Consider the following 27,072-nt stretch of genomic DNA (forward strand, 5'->3'; position numbering starts at 1 on the left):
GAAAGTAAATGCGATACATCAAATTCCTTCAATTAAGAAAACCAGATGGCACACTCCAACATCATTTAGAAACAGTATTTGTTTAGTGAGTTTCTGATCAGAGGCAGTAGGGATAACAATGCTTTATAATGATAGGTACGTGAATTGGACCATATTGCTGTCCTGCCTTAGCATTTGAAATGTAAAAGTTGCCAAAAATATAAATAGTAAAGTACAGACACCCCCAAAAAATTACTTAAAAAGGTTCAATGCAGCAATTTTTATCTCAATATCAAATCATTTCTGGGTAACAATTAAGTACCTTACTGGGACTGCTCTTTGACAGTTTTAATTTAACAATTTCTCAAGCAAGAATTTTGCTAGGACTGTCTGGGAGTTGTCTGAGTGGGGAGGGGAAAACTGAAAACTAGCTGTTATTGCCCGAGAGGTTTTGAACTCTTTCTTACTGGTCTATTAAATCATTTACAGCTTGGGGATGTCACCAGGCAGGCCAAAACTCCATCCCACCAAAACAGGCTGAAATTTCAGGCAGTCCTTTCAAACAGCTCTTACACTAAAAATACTAATTTTCACAGTATTATTCCAACCTCAGTGTGGAAATATAAAAACACAGGAATATCACGTTTCTGACTGCACTAGGCCTTTAAATAGTACTTATCAGTTTGGGAAAATAATTTATTTAACTAGGCAAGTCAGTTAAGAACAAATTCTTATTTTCAATGATGGCCTAGGAACAATGGGTGCCTTGTTCAGGGGCAGAACGACAGATTTGTAGCTTGTCAGCTCGGGGATTCGAACTTGCAACCTTCCGGCTACTAGTCCAACGCTCTAACCATTAGGCTACCCTGCCGCCCCAAGGTGTTAGTCAGCGTTCCTGTCCCATGGTTGGTGTACAGTCCTCCTTTCCTCCAATGAGACCTAACATCCCCTGCTGCACCTGGGTAACAGCCAATTAGAGACAAGGAGAACACAAGAGGGTGTGGCCCATCTGATCTGATACAAAAGCCCCCGGCGGGTGCCCACCTCCTCCCCAGGTCCCATCGTTGTGTGACTGTGAAGAGCGATACCCTCCCTTCACAGTAGACCAATAGGGATCTTAAGGTGACCACCAACCCCGTCTTTCAACACTTCTATAGGCTCCAGCCATCACAACACAGTCAGTCGACTCTACAGACATGGGTAACGCTACAGGATCCACCGTGGAAGATCTCCAGGCCGTGGAGAAGCACCTCTGGTATAAGAAGTTCATGACAGAGTGTCCTTCGGGTCAGCTCACCCTGCATGAGTTCAAGCAGTTCTTTGGGCTCCGGGGACTGGATGCTGAGGCCAACGCCTACATCGAGCAGATGTTCCGCACGTTCGATATGAACAAGGTAAGACTATGCGGCATTCATTGAACCGAGGCTGCTTGCAAAGGGGATGCTATAGGCTAAAATAGGCTTTACATTTGTCAAACTAGGAACGCCTCAGGCACACTCAAAATGGTGAAGGGAACACCTTACTAACAGAGGTACGCATAAGGATATGATTGTCTATTGTAAATGTATGCACTAATTACAAGTGCACCTAAATATATAGTATTGTCATAATGCCACTACTCGAATAAGACCCCTAGTTCTCCATTTCAAAAAGCTAAAGTACATTTTAAAAAGTGTACATCTTAAACCAGAAAGTATCTACAGTTAAACATAGGGAATCTCTTGAATCCAAGGGTTTTGTTTTGACTGGTCTTCCAGATGAGTTTGAAGAAGCTAATCGTCTCACAAGTACTAAGGTTCAATTTACCCAACTATATTTAGTAACCCTGTCACCTTTGATTATAATAGGCTGGGATTGGATTCATATGCGATTTAGTATGAGGATTATTTTTAGAGACAAGTTGTCAATATCTCTGTGGTAGGAGTGCGGTCTGAGCTTATCTGTTATTTTTCTCTTTAGAAAGACAGCACCAGGTTCTGGTATTCTCCAGTACATTCTGGTTGATTTCAGAATCAATTGAATAATTTCAGCATCAGAGACAGCTGATTTTAATTAGTGATAACTTATGTGAAAGTTTACTGACGGAACATGATGCATGTGAACAGTTGGTTACACTGATCAGAATATTGAATGTTCACTTCAAAGAAATTATTTGAATCTCCCTTTTATCACATTGAAGCCTAAGGAATGTCCAGATCTCAAGAGCTGTGTGCCAGAATAGACCTTCATGTCTTGAGTTTCCCATTTGTCAGTAGCTAGTAGTTTTATGGGTGTAGTTGGGGAGGTTGGTACTATTCCCTGGGGACAGAACTGAGTGACTAACTGCTATTTTCAGATCTTCGGGACAGTGCAGTGAACAGGCTGGCAATTATGTTATTATAAAAAACGGGATGTTTGAATCCTGGATGCTGATTAAGAAGTGCAGTATGACAATCTTAGATTGTGCACGTCAGCTGCGTTTAAACAGGCAGCCCAATTCTGATATTTCTTTTCAACTAACTGGTATTTTTTTTGGACAAATTACAAATCTTTTTCAGAGCTGATCTGATTGGTCAAAGACCAATTAGTGAAAAAAGGATCAGAATTGGGCTTCCAGTGTAAACGCAGCCCTAGTTAAGTGAGGGAGGGTGTCAGTGTAAAGCTGAGGGAAGTGCGACTCATTTGGGTTGACCCAGAGGGCACTAATGCTGCCAAGTAATTTTGTAGGATCTTAAATGGGAGCCAGTTTTCTACAGCAGGAAAAGAATCCTATAGCAACAGGAAACATGAATTATGTGGATTATAATTAATGGACATTTCTTTTGAAGGGGCTGATACATTTTTCATAAGTCTTACATTGCAGGAAAGTTAACCTGCAACAGGGTGATCAAATTAAGATCCTACATCTGTAGGTCTTGCCACGGCCTTGGCACAGATCAGTGTGGAGATAATCCCCCAGCGATTATACATAGTTATCATCCCTGATAATGGATCTTCTAAGCAGAACATGATCACCTACATCTTGAGATGACTGAGATAATCTGAGATGGTAAAAAGACACGTTCCAACTAACACGCTTTCCTTTTTACAGGATGGCTACATAGACTTCTTGGAGTATGTGGCTGCCCTGAGTCTGGTGATGAGGGGTAAAATGGAACATAAGCTCCGCTGGTACTTTAAGCTGTATGATGTGGACGGCAACGGGTGCATTGATCGAAGTGAGCTGCTAAACATCATAAAGGTAACGAGACCAGTCCAGAAACGCAGTGCTGTGCAATGGAATCTGTATCACACAAAGGCATGCAGGCTAACTATTGCCCTTTGTCTTCTTCAGGCTATCCGTGCAATCAATGGGAATGAAAACCAGGAAGTTGATGCAGAGGAGTTCACCAACCGGGTGTTTAATAAGATAGATGTCAACGGAGATGGCGAGTGTCCACTTCTTTTTTTGTTACAGACTTGTAGGGTTGCGAGTTCTGTCCCTTTCCATTTCAGGTTAACAACCTCTTGACCTTTTCTTCTACCAATCAGGGGAGCTGTCTTTGGAGGAGTTTGTGGCGGGGGCTCACACTGACGAAGACTTCATGGAAGTGATGATGAAGACTTTAGATCTCACCCACATAGTCGCCATGATCCACAATCGGAGGCACAGTGTTTAGAGTCTGTCCACAGACACCTCCATCTCCACTGTAATAGACTGCATAAGGGCCACATAGGAACTGAGCAATGAGCCCTCAAAAGATCTAGCCCAGATTTTTATAAAGACAATCTTTATCTTAGCAATGCTGAAGGGCCATGCTTTGAATGCATTCTTCGTTGTCGGAATTCACAAGAGGTTGAATGACGATGAAAAATGCCCTTTGCCTGCATACAAATGACTCAGTCAACCATCGCTGGCTGGTTAGTGCCCTTGCGCATGATCTAAATCTGAGGTCTACATAATGAGAGAGATCATCTCTCACACCGTCAGCTGAACCTGAGACCCAACTAGGTCATAACATAAGGAGGGTGAAGGATAAAGAGGGTGGAGTGGGGTGGAGACTACCCATTATAACCCATGCATTCCTGACAACTCAGATTTTTTTAAATCCCTCACCCACCTCGGAGTCAGATTCCTGTAGGGAAATTATCCATTCCAAACCACATCGATAACGACATGTCTCAATCTATCTTTTGGACCAAACTCAGTTATTCAGTTGAGTGGTTCCTCTATGACTATGTGCCCAGGTTCTATTGGAGGAAGTTATAATTCACCTACTTTCCTCCCAGTACAGTCAGCTGTCAGCTCAAATATGACTAGAAGCCAAGTTTATTTTGTGCCATGATTAAATGGCCCAGTTCCTCAAGAAACAGGTACTTCCACAAGTTAGGGATCTTAACTTTGATACTTGTCACAAAATGCACTTAGTAAAAAAATAAGACCAGCATCTTTTAACATTGCACTGGCCCCAGTTGTTAGGAGATTAAAGTTTGCATTTCAAGGAATATCTTAACATAAATACATTCTAATGTTTTCCCTACAAGACAGTAAAAGGTAAAAAATGAATTGTGCAAATTTGTTTCTGTGAGTGTGTGAGGCATGAATGATCAATGCTCTCGCCTAGTGGGCATTATAATTACCTTTAAATACAGTACCAGTCAAGTTTGGACACCTACTCGTTCAAGGCTTTTTCTTAATTTTTTACTAACACACATGGAATCATGTAGTAACCAAAACAAGTGTGCAAATCAAAATATTTTATATTTGAGATTCTTCAATGTAGCCACCTTTTGACTTGATGACAGCTATGCACACTCTTGGCATTCTCTCAACCAGCTTCATGAGGTAGTCACCTGGAATGCATTTCAATCAACAGGTGTGCCTTGATTACTTTATAATTTATTTATTTATTTCCTTCTTAATGCATTTGAGACAATCAGTTGTGTTGTGACAAGGTAGGGGTGGTATACAGAAGATAGCCCTATTTGGTAAAAGACCAAGTTCATATTATGGCAAGAACAGCTCAAATAAGCAAAGAAAAATGACAGTCCATCATTACTTTAAGACATGAAGGTCAGTCAATACAGAACATTTCAAGAACTTTGAAAGTTTCTTCAAGGGCAGTCGTAAAAACAATCAAACGTTATGATGAAACTGGCTCTCATGAGAACCACCACAGGAAAGGAAGACCCAGAGTTACCTCTGCTGCAGAGGATAAGTTCATTGGAGTTACCAGCCTCAGAAATTACAGCCCAAATAAATGCTTCAAAGCTCAAGTAACACACACATCTCAACATCAACTGTTCAGAGGAGACTGAAATCAGGCCTTCATGGTCAAATTGCTGCAAAGAAACAACTACTAAAAGGACCCCAATAAGAAGAAGAGACTTGCTTGGGCCAAGAAAATCAAGTAATGGACATTAGACCGGTGGAAATTTGTCCTTTTGGTCCAAATTTGAGATTTTTGGTTCCAACCACTATATTTGTGAGACGCAGAATAGGTGAACGGATGATCTCCGCATGTGTGGCTCCCACCATGAAGCATGGCGATGGTGATTTGATGGTGTGGGGGTGCTTTGCTGGTGACAGAATTCAAGGCACACTTAACCAGCATAGCTACCACAGCGTTCTGCAGCGATACGCCATCCCATCTGGTTTACGCTTAGTGGGACTATCATTTGTTATTCAACAGGACAATGACCCAACACACCTCCAGTCTGTGTCAGGGTTATTTGAACAAAAAGGAGAGTGATGCATCAGATGACCTGGCCTCCACAATCACCTGACCTCAACTCAATTGAGATGGTTTGGGATGAGTTGGACCGCAGAGTGAAAGAAAAGCAGCCAACAAGTCCAACAATATTTTCATCACACTCCACAGCTTTAATTGCTCGCTATTGTTTTAGAAATCAAAATGCCTCACAGACATTAGTCTCTGTGGCATAATGAGGGAGACAGGGAGGTGAGTCACAAGCCAGACCGTGCCAATACGGTTGCCATGACAACCATGACCCATTTCCATGGTAACACACATCCATAAAGCACTACAAAAGGGTTACGCAGTACTTACATGAATCTGAATGAATCTGGAAGGAGGAACACAGACCATGGCAGTCTGACAGTCAACAGCATGTAAAATATGAGTAAATATGCCGGTTGATATATATAAAACACCCAAACCAAATAAAAAGGAGTAGAGGTCACAGTCAGTCAGGGTGAGCACCAAAAACCACCAAAACTCCCCTTGTGGATCTGACTGTACTGGCTTCTGACTGTATAGACAGGACAGACTGCATTGTGCTGCGCTGGATAAAGGCCTTTAATCATCTCTAAAAAAAACTGCCGCAGCCTGCAGGCACATTGCAAAGCTGATTTAAGAGGAGGCCATTATCATCAGTTACAGGATTCAGAGCAACTTACAGCAGTGAGTACATACATTTTCATAGTGGTTCCCCGTGGGAATTGAACCCACAACCCTGGTGTTGCAAGCACAATGCTCTACCAACTGAGCCACACGGGACCAATGAGACACTCGTGGACTGCTACTACCTAGTGCCTTAGCTCAGATCCTTTCCACATATAGTTTAAAGGGAATCTGAGAGACTACGTAGTACATGGGGCTTTGACCATTATGGAATTTTGGGAAACGATGAACTGTCATGAAAACGGCCATGGATATTGTCAGTCATTTTTGTTGAAAAATGTTTTGCGCTTTTAATGTATTATACTGAAAATAGCCATGACATACCTAATGAATACAAAACCGCTTTGGTGACAACCGCGTCTCAAAAATGAATGGGCTGACGGCTTGGAACATTTGGAAAGGAAGTTTCTCCTCTCGACCATGCCGTTCTGCTCGTAAAACGATGACCAACTTTACCCACATGTAAAAATTCAAAACTGCTATTGGGTAAACTTGTCTATATCTACTAAATAAAGTGGAACCCCCCCCCCCCCCCCCCCCCCCCCCCCCCCTAAAATGAAGGTTTCAAGAAGATTATCATTTTTTTGTTCACGGTTATTGTCCATAATTGTCATTTACACAATTATTGTGCCAACCTTATTTCATACTAGCAGCACAGCCATTTACGCCAACAAAGCAATTAATGGGACAATATGACTGATTAAGGGGACAATCTAGAATCAAAGAGAAGGAAACCTAGAAATAAACTCAGCAAAAAAAGAAACATCCTCTCACTGTCAACTGCGTTTATTTTCAGCAAACTTAACGTGTGTAAATATTTAGTATGAACATAAGATTCAACAACAGACATAAACTAAACAAGTTCCACAGACATGTGACTAACAGAAATGGAACAATGTGTCCCTGAACAAAGGGGGGGTCAAAATCAAAAGTAACAGTCAGTATCTGGTGTGGCCACCAGCTGCATTAAGTATTGCAGTGCATCTCCTTCTCATGGACTGCACCAGATTTGCCAGGTCTTGCTGTGAGATGTTACCACACTCTTCCACCAAGGCACCTGCAAGTTCCCGGACATTTCTAGGGGGAATGGCCCTAGCCCTCACCCTCCGATCCAACAGGTCCCAGATGTGCTCAATGGGATTGAGATCCAGGCTCTTTACTGGCCATGGCTGAGCAGTGAAATTCCTGTCTTGCAGGAAATCAAGCACAGAACGAGCAGTATGGCTGGTGGCATTGTCATGCTGGAGGGTCATGTCAGGATGAGCCTGCAGGAAGGGTACCACATGAGGGAGGAGGATGTCTCCCCTGTAACACACAGCGTTGAGCTTGCCTGCAATGACAACAAGCTCAGTCCGATGATGCTGTGACACACTGCCCCAGATCATGACGGACCCTCCACCTCGATCCCGCTCCAGAATACAGGCCTCGGTGTAACGCTCATTCCTTCGACGAGAAACGCGAATCTGACCATCACCCCTGGTGAGACAAAACCGCGACTCGTCAAAGAGCACTTTTTGCCAATTCTGTCTGGTCCAGCGACGGTGGGTTTGTGCTTATAGGCAACGTTGTTGCCGGGGATGTCTGGTGAGGACCTGCCTTACAACAGGCCTACAAGCTCTCAGTCCAGCCTATTGCGGACAGTCTTAGCACTGATGGAGGGATTGTGAGTTCCTGGTGTAACTCGGGCAATTGTTGTTGCCATCCTGTACCTGTCCCGCAGGTGTGATGTTTGGATGTACCGCTCCTTTGCAGGTGTTGTTACACATGGTCTGCCACTCAGAGGACGATCAGCTGTCCGTCCTGTCTCCCTGTAGTGCTGTCTTAGGCATCTCACAGTACGGACATTGCAATTTATTGCCATGGCCTCATCTGCAGTCCTCATGCCTCCTTGCAGCATGCCTAAGGCAGGTTCACGCAGATGAGCAGGGACCCTGGGCATCTTTCTTTTGGTGTTTTTCAGAGTCAGTAGAAAGGCCTCTTTAGTGTCCTAAGTTTTCATAACTGTGACCTTAATTGCCAACCGTCTGGAAGCCGTTAGTGTCTTAATGACCGTTCCACAGGTGCATGTTCATGAAATGTTTATGGTTCATTGAACAAGAATGGGAAACAGTGTTGAAACCCTTTACAATGAAGGTCTGTGAAGTTATTTGGATTTTTACGAATTATCTTTGAAAGACAAGGTCCTGAAAAAAGGACATTTCTTTTTTTGCTAAGTTTATTATATTCCCTACATTTTGTACCTTAAGAAGTCTTCGATGAAATCCGTCATTCTACCAGGTTCTTATTGTGCGTAGCTGTAGATGTCAGACTATGGAGAGAACAGAATCCTGTCACAATAATGAAACCTTTGTTAACAGGGACATTTTATTTGAAGTATTGAAAGATAATATTGAAGTCCACCAAAACCCCAAGGTGTCCAAAGGGCTCCTGTGAATCCAGAAAAGTATGAATGTTCTCTATTGTTTGTTTACCACAATCAAACAGGTGTAGCTAGGGAATCAATAGGCGCATTCACGATGCAGAACATTCACAATGCAGAACATTCACAACGCAGAACATTCACAACACTGCAGATGCTGGTGTCTGACAGTGGTTCCAGTCAGTCACCAGGGGGCAGTGAAGCATAGGCCTAATGATTCCATAGTCCTCTGGTTCTGCACAGTGCACACACAGTGAGGAGTCCAAACAAGCGAGGCATTTCCCACCTTTCTGCTCATGTTTGTCCAATGTCCACCAGTACATTCCATTCCATCAGAGTCCAGGTGAATTCCTCTCCCTTATACCACCATGCTTAGAGGAAGTCATACAGATACTTTACCATGTCAAAGCTCACAGTCCTGGAAATTAAAAGAAGGGGGTCACAAAAGTCAGCATCTGATATTCTAAAAATAGAAATGTCTAGCAGTAAAACAGATCTGTGGTGAATACACTAAAGCAGGACTCTCCGACACTGTTCCTGGAGAGCTACCCTCCTGTAGGTTCCCTCCAACCCTAATCTAGCACACCAGGTTCTAATAATTAGCTGGTTGATGAACCGAAAGAGGTCAGTTTCAATTGGGGTTGTAGTGAACACCTACAGGAGGGTATGTCTCCAGGAACAGGGTTGAGGTTCCCTGCACTAGACAACAGTAACATACACACCTGGAGATGGCGAGGATGAAGTCCAGAGGGACGGCACATTTGTACTTGGGCGCATCCAGCTGGTCATCGTGGCCCACCTGATTCAACAGCGGAAGGGTCACCAGGGAGGAGATCTAAGGGGGGGGGGGGGGGGGGGGGGCTTGTCATCAACCATGTTTCATTTGGCTTTACACAAATAGAGAATTCAGACTGGAGATCAAATCATTTCACATTAAGCCTGTCCACACATCAATTCAAGAGCAGTTCAGGGGTTGAAATAATCTAGCCAAGGGGACAGCTGGTGAATTAGAATAAGAATCATCCAATCATACACTAATACTACCATCACATGACTGTTCCAGGAGTTCCACTAAATAACATTGTACATCATTTTCCATGATCCCAGTTCAGAGTCAGAGCTGATTGAGGACCTTTTCACTGAAGAATGAGTTTGTTTTATACTGAACAAAAATATAAAATTCAACATGTAAAGTGTTGGTCCCATGGTTCATGGGGGGGGGGGGGGGGTGGTACTGAGGAGTATTTCTATATGTAATAAAGCCCTTTTGTGGGGAAAACTCATTCTGATTGGCCAGGCCTAGTTCACCAGTGGGTGGGCCCGGCTCCCAAGTGGGTGGGCCTATGCCCTCCCAGGCCCACCCATGGCTGCTCCCTTTCCTAGTCATGTGAGATCCATAGATAAGGGCCTAATGAATATATTTCAATTGATTGATTTCGTTGTATCAACTGTAACTCCGCAAAATCTTTGAATGTTGCATTTATATTTTTGTTCAGTATATATGCGTTTTACTTTTCATGTATTGACTTGTATATTCATGTGTATAGTGTATATTGATGTGCATGTTTGATACAGGGCTCATCTGTAAGAGACCTTGATCTCAGCATAACTCCCTGTCAAAATAACAGTTAAATAAAACAATTGAAATTATCCCTTGGATGACACTGCAGAAAGCCTGAGTGTCTCAACTGACCTGACAGAAAACGTTGGCAGTGGGGGCCACTCTGCTGTCCACCACACTGTAGAAGATGGCCAGGAGACGGTCCAGAGGGAACGGCTTGGGCCCCAGCAGGTGATTACTGGTCTGAATGGGAAGGAGGTGAATTCACTAGGTAGAACATCTCATTGACTAAACCTAAAGAATAGTACAACAGCTTCAGCTAAAGATAATCACCTTTTCATGTTTCTTCAAAAAGTTGGTATTTTTTTATTTTGCCATGGTGCTGTTGGGAAAGGGAGAGAGAATCATATAAATCACCTACTAACACACACAAAAGGGGGGGATTATGCAAACAACTCCATTGATAGAAACTACAATCCATCTGCAATATTAAAGCTGATCTAGCCCCCCTTCCCCCACAAAAAAAGAGAAAAAGAAATATGAGTAGGAAAAGTAGCAGGCAAAAAGAGTTGGTGAATAGCAGGTGGCATTGATGTTTAACAACTGACTCCTATTCCGATGATGACTTGACAATCATGTGTCTAGCTTTTGAGACGGTGAGGTGAATGAGGTTCAGGTGCTGAGGAGAGAACAGGTACCTTGAGGAAGAAGCGTTTGTCAGTGCGAGCAGGGTTGTAGGAGGCCAGGTATGCAGCTATCAGCAGGAACTTGGAATAGTAAGGCAGCTCCACATGGGCATGAGCAGACAGACCTGAGAAAGGCAGAGGAAGCTCTCAATGTCATTACCTGGGAAACATGTACAACAGCAACATCTACAGATGGCTTGTGGATAGGAGATGAGAGAAACATCTGCTGTTGTTTCCACTGTCTGGGTATCTAATACCAATGAGTCTGGAGTGGGCCCTCCATTCAGGGATAAACATAGGGGTAGTTTAGAGGGTCCACTCCCCTGAACTCCCTCTCAGGCTGGGGACAAGCAGCAACACAAACAAGGGGAGAGCTGGAGTCTGAACTGGTCCTGGTCACTAGATTCTAACTAGGTTATTTCCACTGGTCTTGTTCCCAGTGCATGCATGCACGCACATGCATCTGTGTGTATCTGTGTCCACACTTCTCCTTGCCTACCTCTCACAGCTCCTGCCTCCTTCTCCTCCATCTGCTGCTCCCACTGCACACTGAGCAGAACAGAGACATGACAAAGTCAAGGGACACACCACTATTACAGAGCCAGCAGCACTGAGCCACTGTTGTGTAATAAAAGCCGGCAAAACGGAATTAAGGCCGTCTGTCATCAGTCCATGAGAGAAGGAGGTCGGTCACGGAAGCTAGATCAATGGGAGTCGATCATCTTTGGCTGAGGCAGATGTACACAGACAGACCTGGACACCTCTCGCAGGTACACCGTCTGCATGGCCTTCTTCAGGTGAGGCTCGATGTTCCTCCACAGCTTGTGAGTGTCACCCTCTTTCACTGAGGGCAGAGAAAATGAAGGGTGGAATTTAAACATTGATCATCTGAGAGAGAAGCTAGAGAGAGGATGACATGAAAGGAACCCATCATCAAATTAAAGTACAGAGAGAGAGACTAAGGGAAGACAGCAAAGTAATTGAAATATTGATGTAGTTACTGTTCTAGAAATATGAAGATATTATCTTTGCCTTGCTCCAAAGGTTCAACGAATTTAGAGAAATTGAGGGCAGCCTGTTTGAAAAGAGAATTAAAACTATGAAAAGGACAAGTACAGACTATGACAATGTAAACAACATGTCTGCCACGGTTGGATCATTATTACAATTCTGCATATCAAAGAAAACCCCAATCCTTAGAAGTAGTAACTCGACTGGACTAAATAAAATAGTGATGGATAGCCTGGAAACAAACTCATTCTGAATCCTCAAAGGGTAGCATGGAGAGTGTGTGTGTACATATTCAGAGCAAACTGTTGCCTAATCTGAAATTAACCCCTTGCACCAAACTATTGACATTTCTTTAAGGCCCCAGAATACATCTTAAAAGACTGGATAAGTGTGCAAGCCATACCTATTTTTTTCAAACTTCAAGCATCAAGACACATCTAGAGAGAGGTGCAAGAGCTAGTTCTTTGTCTGGGCTGTCAGAGCGTCAGGACAGAGCGTGTTAACAGCTCTGTGAGAGTTGAGAGTTACTTTGAATGTGTCTGTGTCCTTACTGAGTGTGGTCTGAATGTGTGAGCATGTATCTGTGAGAGTTCAGTGTTACTATGAGTGTGTATAACTGACCAGGTGTCTGAGCTCTTGGAGGTCCCTGCAGACAGAGTAGAAGACTCCCAGTAGGATGTTGATGAAGGCAGAGTAGAGCTCTGGGGAGTAGGATGGGTGGCTGTCCTCAGACAGGATCTGCTGCAGCTCCCCTGCACAGGGACAACACACACACACACACACAGTCAACGCCTGCCTCAAATGAAGTCACACACAAAGACTCCCTCACACGACTGTAGTCATTTTATGTACAGGAACTCAGGCTTAAATCAGTGTTTGAAAGAATGTCTAAGTGTTACTTTTCTCGACGTTCTCTCACGGATGCTTTTGTTTGCTGTGTTCTGTCAAAATCAAATCAAACTTTGTCACATGCGCCGAATACAACAAGTGTAGACATTACTGTGAAATGCTTACTTACAAGCCCTTAACCAACAGTACAGTTCAGAAGACTTAAGAAAATATTTACCAAATAAACTAAAGTAAAATAAATAAAAACTTTTTATTAACACAATAACGAGACTATATACAGGGGGTACCAGTAACGAGTCAATGTGCAGGGGTACAGAGGTCATTTGTACATGTAGGTATGGGTGAAGTGACTATGCATAGATAATAAACAGAATAGCAGCAGTGCACAAAACAAATATGGGGGGGGTCAATGTAATAGTCCGGTGGCCATTTGATTAATTGTTCAGCAGTCTTATGGCTTGGGGGTAGAAGCTGTTAAGGAGCCTTTTGGTCCTAGACTTGGCGCTCCGCTACCGCTTGCCGTGCGGTAGCAGAGTGAACAGACTATGACTTGGGTGACTGGAGTCTTTGACAATTTGTTGGGCTTTCCTCTGACACCGCCTATTATATAGGTCCTGGGTGGCAGGAGGCTTGGCCCCAGTGATGTACTGGGCCATACGCACTACCCTCTGTAGTGCCTTATAGTCAGATGCCAAGCAGTTGCCATACCAGGCGGTGATACAACCGGTCAGGATGCTCTCAATGGTGCAGATGTAGAACTTTTTGAGGATCTAGGGACCCATGCCAACTCTTTTCAGTCTCCTGAGAGGGAAAAGGTTTTGTCGTGCCCTCTTTACGAATGTCTTGGTGTGTTTGTTGGTGATGTGGACACCAAGGAACTTGAAACTCTCGACCTGCTCCACTACAGCCCCGTTGATGTTAATGGGGGTCTGTTCAGCCCACATTTTCCTGTAGTCCACGATCAGCTCCTTTGTCTTGCTCACATTGAGGGAGAGGTTGTTGTCCTGGCACCACACTGCCAGTTCTCTGACCTCCTCCCTATAGGATGTCTCATCGTTGTCGGTGATCAGGCCTACCACTGTTGTGTCGTCAGCAAACTTAATGATAGTGTTGGAGTCGTGTTTGGCCACGCAGTCATGGAGGAAAAGGGAGTACAGGAGGGACTAAGGACACACCCGAGGGGCCCCCGTGTTGAGGATCAGCGTGGCAGATGTGTAGTTTCCTACCCTTACTACCTGCGGGCGGCCTGTCAGGAAGTCCAGGATCCAGTTGCAGAGGGAGGTGTTTAGTCCCAGTGTCCTTAGCTTAGTGATGAGCTTCGTGGGCACTATGGTGTTGAACGCTGAGCTGTAGTCAATGAACAGCATTCTCTAATAGGTGTTCCTTTTGTCCAGCTGGGAAAGGGCAGTGTGGAGTGCGATTGAGATTGTGTCATCTGTGGATCTGTTGGGGCGGTATGTGAATTGGAGTGGGTCTAGGGTATCCGGGAGGATGCTGTTGATGTGAGCGATGACCAGCCTTTCAAAGCACTTCATGGCTACCGACGTGAGTGCTACGGGGCGGTAATCATTTAGGCAGGTTACCTTCGCTTCCTTGGGCACAGGGACTATGGTGGTCTGCTTGAAACATGTAGGTATTACAGATTCAGCCAGGGAGAGGTTAAAAATGTCAGTGAAGACACTTGCCAGTTGGTCCGCGCATGCTTTGAGTACACGTCCTGGTAATCCATCTGGCCCTGGGGCTTTGTGAATGTTGACCTGTTTAAAGCTCTTGCTTACATCGGCGACCGAGTGCGTTATCACACAGTCATCCAGAACAGCTGGTGCTCTTGTGCATCCTTCAGTTTTGCTTGCCTCTAAGCGAGCATAAAAGGCATTTAGCTCATCTGGTAGGCTCGCGTCACTGGGCAGCTCGCGTCTGGGTTTCCCTTTGTAGTCCGTAATAGTTTTCAAGCCCTGCCACATCCGCCGAGCGTCAGAGCCGGTGTAGTAGGATTAAATCTTAATCCTGTATTGACGCTTTGCTTGCTTGATGGTTCGTCTGAGGGCATAGCGGGATTTCTTATAAGCATCCGAATTAGTTTCCCTCACCTTGAAAGCAGCAGCTCTAGCCTTTAGCTCGATGCGGATGTTGCTTGTAATCCATGGTTACTGGTTGGGATATGTACGTACGGTCACTGTGGAGACGACATTGTCGATGCACTTATTGATGAAGCCAATGACTGAGGTGGTATACTCCTCACTGCCAATGGATGAATCCCAGAACATATTCCAGTCTGTGCTAGCAAAACAGTCCTGTAGCGTAGCATCCTCGTCATCTGACCACTTCCGTATTGAGCGAGTCACTGGTACTTCCTGCTTTAGTTTTAGCTTGTAAGCAGGAATCAGGAGGATAGAATTATGGTCAGATTTGCCAAATGGAGGGCGGGAAGAGCTTTGTATGCATCTCTGTATATGGAGTAAAGGTGGTCTAGAGTTTTTTTCCCCTCTGGTTGCACATGTGACATGCTGGTAAAAATTTGGTAAAACTGATTTAAGTTTGCCTGCATTAAAGTTCCCGGTCACTAGGAGCGCCGCTTCAAGACGAGCATTTTCTTGTTTGCTTATGGCCTTATAGAGTTGTTTGAGTGCGGTCTTAGTACCAGCATCGGTCTATGGTGGTAAATAGACGGCTACAAATAATATAGATGAGAACTCTCTTGGTAGATAGAGTACCTTATGATAAGCTGTAGACCACACTATCTCAGGCGAGCAATACCTTGAGAATTCTTTAATATTAGACATTGCACACCAGCTGTTATTGACCAATAGACACACACCCCCACCCCTCGTCTTACCAGACGTAGCATCTCTGTTCTGCCGGTGCATGGAAAATCCTGCCAGCTCTATACTATCCATGTCGTCGTTCAGCCACGACTCCGTGAAACATAGGACAATCATAATCGTGGTCATCAATTTTATTTTCCAATGATTGCATGTTAGCAAGTAGGACAGAAGGCAGTGGGAGTTAACTCGCTCGCCTACGGATTCTCAGAAGGCAGCCCGATCTGCGTCCTCTTTTCCTCCGTCTTTTCTTCATGCAAATGACGGGGATTTGGGCCTGTTCCCGGAAGAGCAGTATATCCTTCGGACTCATTAAAGGAAAAAGCTGCTTCCAGTTCGTGGTGAGTAATCGCTGTCCTGATGTCCAGAAGTTATTTTCAGTCATAAGAGACAGTAGCAGCAACTTTATGTACAAAATAAGTAAAAAAATAAGTTACAAATAATGCAAAAAAAAAACGTATAAAATAGCACAATTGGTCAGGAGCATGTAAAACGTCAGCCATCCACTTCGGCGCAATCTTCATCACAGTCATTTCTCAAGTGTTAGTGCAAAACCACAGGTACAAAGAGTTCTCACTCATCACATGAGGTTGGTGGCACCTTAATTAGGGAGAACAGGCTCGTGGTAATACCTGGAGCGGAATCAGTGGCATGGAATCAAATACATCACATACATGGTTTCCAAGTGTTTTATACAACTATGTTTGTATTCAACATTTTGTAGTCAACTACACCTTTACAGTACCACTACAATATCAATGTAAGGGGATGAGTTTTTAAAACACTTCTACCAAGATAAAGACAGGCGGCATTCAGCTTTAAAAACTAAACGAAAACTAAATTAAACATTCTGGTCATCTATCTGCACTTTTGAGGTTCAGAATGAATATGCAAAGAATGATTATCAAGAATGATTGTCATTCTTCCTCATCTCTGCCTTTCAAAACACTTATTCGAGTGCCTCCTTGAAACATTCAATTCAAGGTTATCTATCAAAAAGGGACCCTTCTGCGCTAGTTCACCATCCATCACTCACGGTCTGTCTGCAACTTAATGAAGTAGTGTGCTCAACAGGTAACATGACTCTTACCAGTTCCTGAAGGCGCAAGAAGGCAGGGAGGAGATTGGCTTCCATGTCTCTAAGGAGCTCAGCACGGTCCAGCACCTACCCAGATACAGTGACCTCTGCTGTGTGTAACTGTTTCATCATACAATGATGTTATAAATGATGCTTTATAACAATTCACGTTATACTTCATCGGAAAGAGAATCTGCATTGTAACTGAGGATGCAATTTTAAAATGAAATGGATTATCAAGCAGGAATATCACAGGTGAGGATAATTTTTACTCACAATGTATCGTGTCTGCTTGGATGAGGCCTGGACACACAGTTGTTTGTAGACTCGTACGAAGTCTGACAGGGAGGGACTGCGGGACAGTAGGGAGGCAGAGTCGGAGCCAAAGAGGGAGAGGAGAACCTGCTCAAACAGCAGTCCTACAGAGACACATTCCACACAGCTCACTGTGGCATAGGGAAGCTCCAGTTCCTTCAGCAAGGTGTGTATCACATGGCTTCTTCCTGTGGCACGATGACCATAAATCAAAATTGAAGGGTAGCTGCATTGCTCTGGCTGTAGGCACAAAATGTATACCATGTATTAAAGTGTCAATACAATGATTCACATATTTGGGCTAGAAAACGTTTTATATGTATTATGTAATAGTGGCGGTGGGTGCTGTTTAAGATGAAGGAGGACAGTCTTTTTTATTTTATTATCATGGCCTTATTTCTATTACAGCATATTGGATGACTGTCATTCATATTCCATTTACCCAGTTCAATGTAACATTGATTTCGGCTTCTATATGATACTCGAATTTTCAACAGAATCATCTAAATGAATACACCCCTGATCACACGTAAACACAGTTCACTTTCATAGCAGCCACGTTGTATTCCTTGTCGCATATACACACAAAAAAACCTTTCCAAGTCAAACCATATAACCGCTACACACAGCCTACAGCTTTGTTACCATATGAGCTAAAGTAAAGTCATAGTCAACATAGCTAATAGAACTAACACGCTAGTAAACCCGCTACTATCATGCAGTACAGTGTAAGCAGTTTAGCAGTTAAACCGACTGGCCAGAGGGCAATACATTTGTAAAACCAAAAGCTTACCTTGACTTGGAAGAGTTCCAGTGTTGGTTAGTTCGCTGGCTATGACCCTGTTGTTTTATTTAACCTTTATTGAAGTGTTTACCATAATGTGCTTGATGTTACAATGTTATAAATCAAACACAGACCTCTCCCATCAACGCCAGCAGCATGCTCGCCTGGACATCTCTGCAAGGCAACCTCTCCATCGCGCTGCAATTTTTCATCCTCATACCCTAGGTGCTGAAGTTGTGCTGCCATTGTTTAGACTACTTTTAGACACTCACCGAACCGTAAAGTGTATGACTTAAAGTAGTTTGGCCTATAGAGATAAAGAGACAGTTACAGAACAAGGTAACTCTTTACAAACTAGCAGTGCATTGTGCAAATTGTTTGTCTTTGCTTCCCTTCCTCTGCAGCAGTGCTAACTAGCTAGCTAACTCAACTGACAACAACAATGTAGCTCTCGTGGAAACTCAAGGGTAATGTTAAGTTGTTGAAAGTTCATATTTTGTTACTGCAAGCATACTGAATAATGTTACCTGGTTGGAGTTCATGCAGTGAAATTACCCATATCCAACATCCCTGTAAACATGTCAAGAGTTTCCCGCGTCTCCAAATGGCAGGTCACAATTTCCTGTCTCTTTACAAGCCAATCACCGCCAGGTTAAAGCAGTTGACTCTGGGAGTTGTAGTTGTCTATTTGCAACGTAATGCCACTATCACTAAATGCCATCACTCCTATTTGCAAAGTTTTGGATGTATGAAAACGAGTTATTTCATTGAGGACATTTCGTTTCATTGCAAAAATGTTCAAACACCGGCTTCTCGGGCATTAGCACTTAAATAAACTACCAGCTTACTGAATACCATTGGTGTTAATATGAGGGTTTTAGCATGAAATATAGTTTATCTTTTTTTACACACTTATTTGATTGCATTGTTGTAAATGTTTTGGTGCCAAACTGGTTGCAGTTGTGAAATAGGTCAACACTTGGAAGAGTTAATTGAAAATAATGCCACTCATCAGCCTAATTAGGCTATTATTTCTTGAACATATGGTCTATCCACTAGAAGCCCCACAATATGGACAAGTATATAAAAAATGAATACTATATATGAATACATTTTTTAAATTGTTATTCAGGTATAAACCTAAATTACCATTTACCATAGATTTCCATAGATTACCTGTTGCCATAGGTTACCGAAGATGTAGGTAACGTTGGTCAATTACCCGTAGTTTTGCAACCCTGTAGCTCTGTATTCGCAGCTTGATGGGAAAAGCTGGTAGCAGGGGCGAAAATCTGATATCAACTTTGGGGGGACAATTACATGAAATTTTCTCAAGAGCAATTCCTGAGGGGGACACCAAAAGTAGTGCTGTAACACATAGCCTACATTGTAATATGGTAAATGTATATTGAGGAACCAAAGAAATAAGGTGTTTGCCGTACTCCTAACTACCGGTACCCAAAACTACACAACTACTCACAACAGCAATACCACTGCCTTTAACAAATCTTAGTTCAGTCACCAGTTTAAGTTGAGAGTGGGGGTATCCATGGCATTTTCCATTTATGTTCCTATTTTACAAGTAAAAAAATGTGAGAATCTTTCATAATGTTGCCAAACAAAGACTCAACAAACTTACCTGAGACTCCGTCTCTGCCAGTCTGTCCCTGCATATCTGTCCCCAACTCTGCTGTCTGTGTGCCATCTGTTGCCTGCTCTGCCTAATGACATCATTGTGAAACATTTCCATTAGAATTCCATTTCTTTCTTATGAACATTTTATCAACTAGTCTTTGAGATATTAGGCTACTAGGGTTCTTACTTTGCGTTTAGGTGTAGTGAAAAATACTCTGATGTCCGTCTTTTATTTTTCTGCCATTTTTCTACCTGGCTGGCTGGCTACACACACACACAGTGTGTAGGTTATTTACAGTAGGAGATGGGCTTCTATCATCTTATCTTTTATCATTCTATTTGGGCTTCGATCTAAAAGGTAGCTAGCAAATGTGAAACGGATTAAAATGACAAGAGTTGACAGCTGTATGAGTTCACCATTTACACAACATATGCTGCAACCTTTTGTAATTTTAATAGTTTGTTTCATATTGGCTGGCTTCCAACAATAGCTGAATTTGCAAAGCAAGCGAGCACCAATTCCGTTTCAGTGGTGTTTGCTATAATCTTTGCTACCCGGGTTAAATAAAATAAATAAATAAAAGTTCCCTTGCGACAATTTAGCTTTTGCAACGAGACCATTAAATATATTTAAGACAATGGTAGAAGAAGAGTGTAGTTCTGTTCAGTTTGGACTTCAGTTTATCGCTAACCTTATCACAGGGATTTTGAAGCACTAACTTACATCATCTGCATGCTGATCTCGGAATAAATTGACGATAGCAAAGATTCCATCTTTGACGACGCCACATAAATGGAATAGGTACTAGCTAGCTTAATAGTTAATATTTGCGCGCTAGCTCTGCATATTCAGCTAGTGTGTGTGCGCGATTGACTGGATTAACTTTACGTCAGTTACGTTCATTGAGTGCCTTTCAGACAGTAGACACGACCCCTCTGTTACCTTGCCAGTGGATCAAACCATTTTGAGGAAAAGGGTGGGGGGGGTCGCAATCTTTTGAAACTTAAAAACGCGCTATTAAGTGTCTATAATCAGCACAATTGCTTTCATTGCGTATTATTAATGTTATTTAAATTACATAGTTATGTTTCAGTGATATATTGGGGGGGACAAATCATATTTTTCCCAGGATGGGGGAGTCGTGTCCCCCCCGGGATTTCCGCCCCTGGCTGGTAGGATACTCCTGGCTACTTATGATATAGTGTTTACAGTGGGACACTACAGGCTAGTTAGTAGATGAAGTGGGACAACATTTCCTCATTAGAAATGCATTAATGTCCCACTTCCCCAGGTACTTGTTGTGAAATCATCTATACGACTTTGTAGAGGGCTATATAGTGCATTAAACACGCTCAGTTTTCACCATTTCGTGACAATAACCTTATACTAGACTCACCCCATGCCCTTTGAATATTAATTTGGGGAGATTCCAAGCTCTTGGTAAAAATCTAACTAAAATGAGTCTGCACACTTTTTAATTGATCCTGGAACACCTCTATTATTCCCCAAATGCTGTCCCTTTTCATGAATTCGTTAAAAAAAAAAAAACATGAATTTTTCTATTCTCTCTTTCTTACATGTCATAGTCCTTTCCTTCTATCCTTCCCGTTACCCTTGTTATTTCCCTCTAATTCTTTCCACCATCATCCTATGCTGTTTATGTGATACATAGCCTCTAGAATTTATTTTGAGATGTTATGAACAACTACAGAAACATATTTCTATGTATTTTAGAATATCGAATGAATTAAATTACATTTAAATTAATTAAAGGTTTAATTTGTGTATTTTTGTAGCTGAAAGAGGTTCCTGTCCCACTATTCAAACACCATTCGTTGGAATTGGGACAGTACAATAAATTTGCTTTTCGAGAAATACATGTTAACATGGTTATTATATTAAAAAAACGGACAATAACTTCCTTTTAACACCAAAAGTTAGATTGCTGAATTATAATAGACAGAACGACAGACATCATTCTAGCGCAAGGTTTCATAGTTTTCATGATTTCAACGGGTCACCCATCTAAGAAACCTGAACACACACTTTGCTCAGAGTCTGTGTGGATGGGCACCTTGTCTTCTTTTACAGCTATGAAGTTTGTAATTTCTTTTTTTTCACATTTCACACCTCCCCCCGTCGCGACGTAACCTGAACGCCCATCTGATAACTGCGGTCTGCTAATCGTTAGCTGTTTTGAGCATATCGGCTGCTATCTGAATAGGTCTATCGGACAATTTTCTTGGGCCACTATAACTATAACTATTTTGCCAATTGGATTGGTCCCCTCTACCACACGGATCCCCACTAATCTACCGACGGAAACGCACGAGGTGGCTAAAAACTTCTGCCAGCTTGCTACCCATGGCCCGGCTAGCTATCTGAATCGCCGTGACCCCAACCAACCTCACTACTCACTGGACCCTTATGATCACTCGGCTAAGCATGCCTCTCCTTAATGTCAATATGCCTTGTCCATTGCTGTTCTGGTTAGTGTTTATTGGCTTATTTCACTGTAGAGCCTCTAGCCCTGCTCATTATACCTTATCCAACCTTTCAGTTCCACCACCTACACATGCGATGACATCACCGGGTTTCAATGATGTTTCTAAAGACAATATCTCTCTCATCATCACTTAATGCCTAGGTTTACCTCCACTGTATTCACATCCTACCATACCTTTGTCTGTACATTATACCTTGAAGCTATTTTATCGCCCCCAGAAACCTGCTCCTTTTCTCTCTGTTCCGGACGTCCTAGACGACCAATTCTCATAGCTTTTAGCCGTACCCTTATCCTACTCCTCCTCTGTTCCTCTGGCGATGTAGAGGTGAATCCAGGCCCTGCAGTGCCTTGCTCCACTCCTTTTCCCCAGGCGCTCTCTTTTGATGACTTCTGTAACCGTAATAGCCTTGGTTTCATGCATGTTAACGTATTACATCTAGATGTTCCGGTGGCGGAACACCGCTCCAATATCCAATGATAGGGCATGGCGCGAATTACAAACTCCTCAAAAATCCCAAAACTTCAATTTTTCAAACATATGACTATTTTACACCATTTTAAAGACAAGACTCTCCTTTATCTAACCACATTGTCCGATTTCAAAAAGGCTTTACAACGAAAGCAAAACATTAGATTATGTCAGGAGAGTACCCAGCCAGAAATAATCACACACCCATTTTTCAAGCTAGCATATAATGTCACAAAAACCAAAACCACAGCTAAATGCAGCACTAACCTTTGATGATCTTCATCAGATGACACTCCTAGGACATTATGTTATACAATACATGCATGTTTTGTTCAATCAAGTTCATATTTATATCAAAAACCAGCTTTTTACATTAGCATGTGACGTTCAGAACTAGCATACCCACCGAAACTTCCGGTGAATTTACTAAATTACTCACGATAAACGTTCACAAAAAACATAACAATTATTTTAAGAATTATAGATACAGAACTCCTTTATGCAATCGCTATGTCAGATTTTAAAATAGCTTTTCGGTGAAAGCACATTTTGCAATATTTTGAGTAGATAGCCCGGCCATCATGGCTAGCTATTTTGACACCCACCAAGTTTGGCACTCACCAAACTCAGATTTACTATAAGAAAAATTGGATTACCTTTGCTGTTCTTCGTCAGAATGCACTCCCAGGACTTGTACTTTACACCCAATGTTGTTTTGGTTCCAAATAATCCATAGTTATATCCAAATAGCGGCCTTTTGTTTTTGCGTTCAAGACACTATCCGAAGGGTGACGCGCCGGCGCGTATCGTGACAAACAATGTCAAAATATTCCATTACCGTACTTTGAAGCATGTCAAACGCTGTTTAAAATCAATTTTTATGCAATTTTTCTCGTAAATAGCGATAATATTCCGACCAGGAGACGTTGTTTTCGTTCAAAGACTGAAAATGTAAAATGGACTCTTCACGTGCACGCGCGCACCCATTTCATTGTTCTCAGATCGACCACTATCCAAATGCGCTACTGTTTTTCGCCCAGGGACTGCAGAGTCATCATTCCCCGTTCTGGCGCCTTCTGAGAGCCTATGGGAGCCTTAGAAAATGTCACGTTACAGCAGAGATCCTCTGTTTTCGATAAAGAGGCTATAGAAGGCCAAGAAATGGTCAGAGAGGGCACTTCCTGTATAGAATCTTCTCAGGTTTTGGCCTGCCATATGAGTTCTGTAATACTCACAGACACCATTCAAACAGTTTTAGAAACTTTAGGGTGTTTTATATCCAAATCAAACAATTATATGCATATTCTAGTTTCTGGGCAGGAGTAATAACCAGATTAAATCGGGTACGTTTTTTTATCCGGCCGTGAAAATACTGCCCCCTATCCTAAACAGGTTAACATTAGAAGTCTCCTCCCTAAGTTTGTTTTATTCACTGCTTTAGTACACTCCGCCAACCCGGATGTCCTAGCCGTGTCTGAATCCTGGCTTAAGAAGACCACCAAAAACTCTGAAATATCTATGCCTAACAACAACATTTTCAGACAAGATGGAACGGCCAAAGGGGGCGGTGTTGAAATCTACTGCAGAGAAAGCCTGCAGAGTAATGTCCTACTATCCAGGTCTGTACCCAAACAATTTGAACTTCTACTTCTAAAAATCCACCTCTCTAAAAACAAGTCTCTCACCGTTGCCGCTTGCTATAGACCACCCTCTGCCCCCAGCTGTGCTCTGGACACCATATGTGAACTGATTGCCCCCCATCTATCTTCAGAGATCGTGCTGCTAGGTGACCTAAACTGGGACATGCTTAACACCCCAGCCATCCTACAATCTAACCTTGATGCCCTCAATCTCACACAAATGATCAATGAACCTACCAGGTGCAACCCCAAAGCCGTAAACACGGGCACCCTCATAGATATCATCCTAACCAACTTGCCCTCTAAATACACCTCTGCTGTTTTCAACCAAGATCTTAGCGATCACTGCCTCATTGCCTGCATCTGTAATGGGTCAGCGGTCAAACGACCTGCACTCATCACTGTCAAACTCTCCCTGAAACACTTCAGCGAGCAGGCCTTTCTAATCGACCTGGCCCGGGTATCCTGGAAGGATATTGACCTCATCCCATCAGTAGAGGATGCCTGGTTATTTTTTTTAAATGCCTTCCTCACCATCTTAAATAAGCATGCCCCATTCAAGAAATTTAGAACCAGGAACAGATATAGCTCTTGGTTCTCTCCAGACCTGACTGCCCTTAACCAACACAAAAACATCCTGTGGCATTCTACATTAGCATCGAACAGCCCCCGTGATATGCAACTTTTCAGTGAAGTTAGAAACCAATATACATTTAACATTACATTTACATTTAAGTCATTTAGCAGACGCTCTTATCCAGAGCGACTTACAAAATGGTATATACACAGGCAGTTAGAAAAGCCAAGGCTAGCTTTTTCAAGCAGAAATTTTGCTTCCTGCAACACAAACTCAAAAAAGTTCTGGGACACTGTAAAGTCCATGGAGAATAAGAGCACCTCCTCCCAACTGCCCACTGCACTGAGGCTGGGAAACACTGTTACCACCGATAAACCAACTATAATTGAGAATTTCAATAAGCATTTTTCTACGGCTGGCCATGCTTTCCACCTGGCTACCCCTACCCCGGTCAACAGCACTGCACCCCCTACAGCAACTCGCCCAAGCCTTCCCCATTTCTCCTTCTCCCAAATCCAGTCAGCTGATGTTCTGAAAGAGCTGCAAAATTCTGTACCCCTACAAATCAGCCGGGCTAGACATTCTGGACCCTTTCTTTCTAAAATAATCTGCCGAAATTGATGCAACCCTTATTACTAGCCTGTCCAACCTCTCTTTCGTTTCGTCTGAGATTCCCAAAGATTGGAAAGCAGCTGCGGTCATCCCCCTCTTTAAAGGGGGGGACACTCTTGACCAAAACTGCTACAGACCTATATCTATCCTACCCTGCCTTTCTAAGGTCTTCGAAAGCCAAGTTAACAAATAGATTACCGACCATTTCGAATCCCACCGTACCTTCTCCGCTATGCAATCTGGTTTCAGAGCTGGTCATGGGTGCACCTCAGCCACGCTCAAGGTCCTAAACGATATCTTAACCGCCATCGATAAGAAACAATACTGTGCAGCCGTATTCATTGACCTGGCCAAGGCTTTCGACTCCGTCAATCACCACATCCTCATCGGCAGACTCAACAGCCTTGGTTTCTCAAATGATTGCCTCGCCTGGTTCACCAACTACTTCTCTGATAGAGTTCAGTGTGTCAAATCGGAGGGCCTGTTGTCCGGGCCTCTGGCAGTCTCTATGGGGGTGCCACAGGGTTCAATTCTTGGGCTGACTCTCTTCTCTGTATACATCAATGATGTCGCTCTTGCTGCTGGTGATTCTCTGATCCACCTTTACGCAGACGACACCATTCTGTATACTTCTGGCCCTTCTTTGGACACTGTGTTAACTAACCTCCAGACGAGCTTCAATGCCATACAACTCTCCTTCCATGGCCTCCAACTGCTCTTAAATACAAGTAAAAGCAAATGCATGCTCTTCAACCGATCGCTGCCTGCACCTGCCTGCCCGTCCAGTATCACTACTCTGGACGGTTCTGACTTATAATATGTGGACAACTACAAATACCTAGGTGTCTGGCTAGACTGTAAACTCTCCTTCCAGACTCACATCAAACATCTCCAATCCAAAGTTAAATCTAGAATTGGCTTCCTATTTCGCAACAAAGCATCCTTCACTCATGCTGCCAAACATACCCTGGTAAAACTGACCATCCTACCGATCCTCGACTTCGGCGATGTCATTTACAAAATAGCCTCCAATACCCTACGCAATAAATTGGATGCAGTCTATCACAGTGCCATCCGTTTTGTCACCAAAGCCCATATACTACCCACCACTGCGACGTGTACGCTCTCGTTGGCTGGCCCTCGCTTCATACTCGTCGCCAAACCCACTGGCTCCAGGTCATCTACAAGACCCTGCTAGGTAAAGTCCCCCCTTATCTCAGCTTGCTGGTCACCATAGCAACACCCACCCGTAGCACGCGCTCCAGCACGTATATCTCACTGGTCACCCCCAAAGCCAATTCCTCCTTTGGCCGCCTCTCCTTCTAGTTCTCTGCTGCCAATGACTGGAACGAACTACAAAAATCTCTGAAACTGGAAACACTTATCTCCCTCTCTAGCTTTAAGCACCATCTGTCAGAGCAGCTCACAGATTACTGCACCTGTACATAGCCCATCTATAATTAGCCCAAACAACTACGTCTTCCCCTACTGTATTTATTTATTTTGCTCCTTTGCACCCCAGTATTTCTACTTTGCACATTCATCCATTGCAAATCTACCATTCCAGTGTTTTACTTGCTATATTGTATTTACTTCGCCACCATGTTTATTTATTTATTTTGCTCCTTTGCACCCCAGTATTTGTACTTTGCACATTCGTCCACTGCAAATATACCATTCGAGTGTTTTACTTGCTATATTGTATTTACTTCACCACCATGGCCTATTTATTGCCTTTACCTCCC

The 27,072-nt window shown here is 43.1% G+C and overlaps 1 protein-coding gene, 1 long non-coding RNA gene and 1 pseudogene across 3 annotated transcripts; 1 reads left to right on the forward strand and 2 right to left on the reverse strand.

Moving 5' to 3' along the window:
* The first annotated feature begins 1,175 nt into the window (after positions 1 to 1,175).
* LOC106609403 (guanylyl cyclase-activating protein 1) lies at positions 1,176 to 4,367 on the forward strand. The gene is made up of 4 exons (XM_014208196.3): positions 1,176 to 1,373; positions 3,050 to 3,199; positions 3,293 to 3,386; positions 3,490 to 4,367. Exons 1-4 carry the CDS (start codon positions 1,176 to 1,178, stop codon positions 3,615 to 3,617), a joined length of 570 nt encoding a protein of 189 aa, XP_014063671.1. The 3' UTR covers positions 3,618 to 4,367.
* Positions 4,368 to 7,132: 2,765 nt separating this feature from the next.
* On the reverse strand, positions 7,133 to 12,766 carry LOC106609380 (origin recognition complex subunit 5-like; annotated as a pseudogene). Its single transcript, XR_014392938.1, has 8 exons — positions 12,661 to 12,766; positions 11,782 to 11,872; positions 11,528 to 11,577; positions 11,041 to 11,153; positions 10,676 to 10,724; positions 10,475 to 10,585; positions 9,504 to 9,616; positions 7,133 to 9,199 (listed from the first exon to the last, which is right to left on the reverse strand). The product of XR_014392938.1 is annotated as an origin recognition complex subunit 5-like (transcript).
* Positions 12,767 to 15,628: 2,862 nt separating this feature from the next.
* On the reverse strand, positions 15,629 to 18,569 carry LOC145850358 (uncharacterized). The gene is made up of 3 exons (XR_014392939.1): positions 18,415 to 18,569; positions 17,065 to 18,194; positions 15,629 to 16,908 (listed from the first exon to the last, which is right to left on the reverse strand). It is a non-coding gene; the product is annotated as an uncharacterized LOC145850358 (long non-coding RNA).
* Between the last annotated feature and the right edge of the window lie 8,503 nt (positions 18,570 to 27,072).

Source organism: Salmo salar, chromosome 07 (genome assembly GCF_965601325.2).
Source record: "Salmo salar chromosome 07, fSalSal1, whole genome shotgun sequence".
NCBI lineage: Eukaryota > Metazoa > Chordata > Actinopteri > Salmoniformes > Salmonidae > Salmo > Salmo salar.

Coding starts and splice junctions, on each gene's coding strand:
- LOC106609403 (XM_014208196.3), top strand. CDS start 1,176: ATGGGTAACGCTACAGGATCCACCGTGGAAGATCTCCAGGCCGTGGAG. Junction 1,374..3,049: donor GCACGTTCGATATGAACAAG/GTAAGACTATGC, acceptor TCCTTTTTACAG/GATGGCTACATAGACTTCTT. Junction 3,387..3,489: donor GATAGATGTCAACGGAGATG/GCGAGTGTCCAC, acceptor TCTACCAATCAG/GGGAGCTGTCTTTGGAGGAG.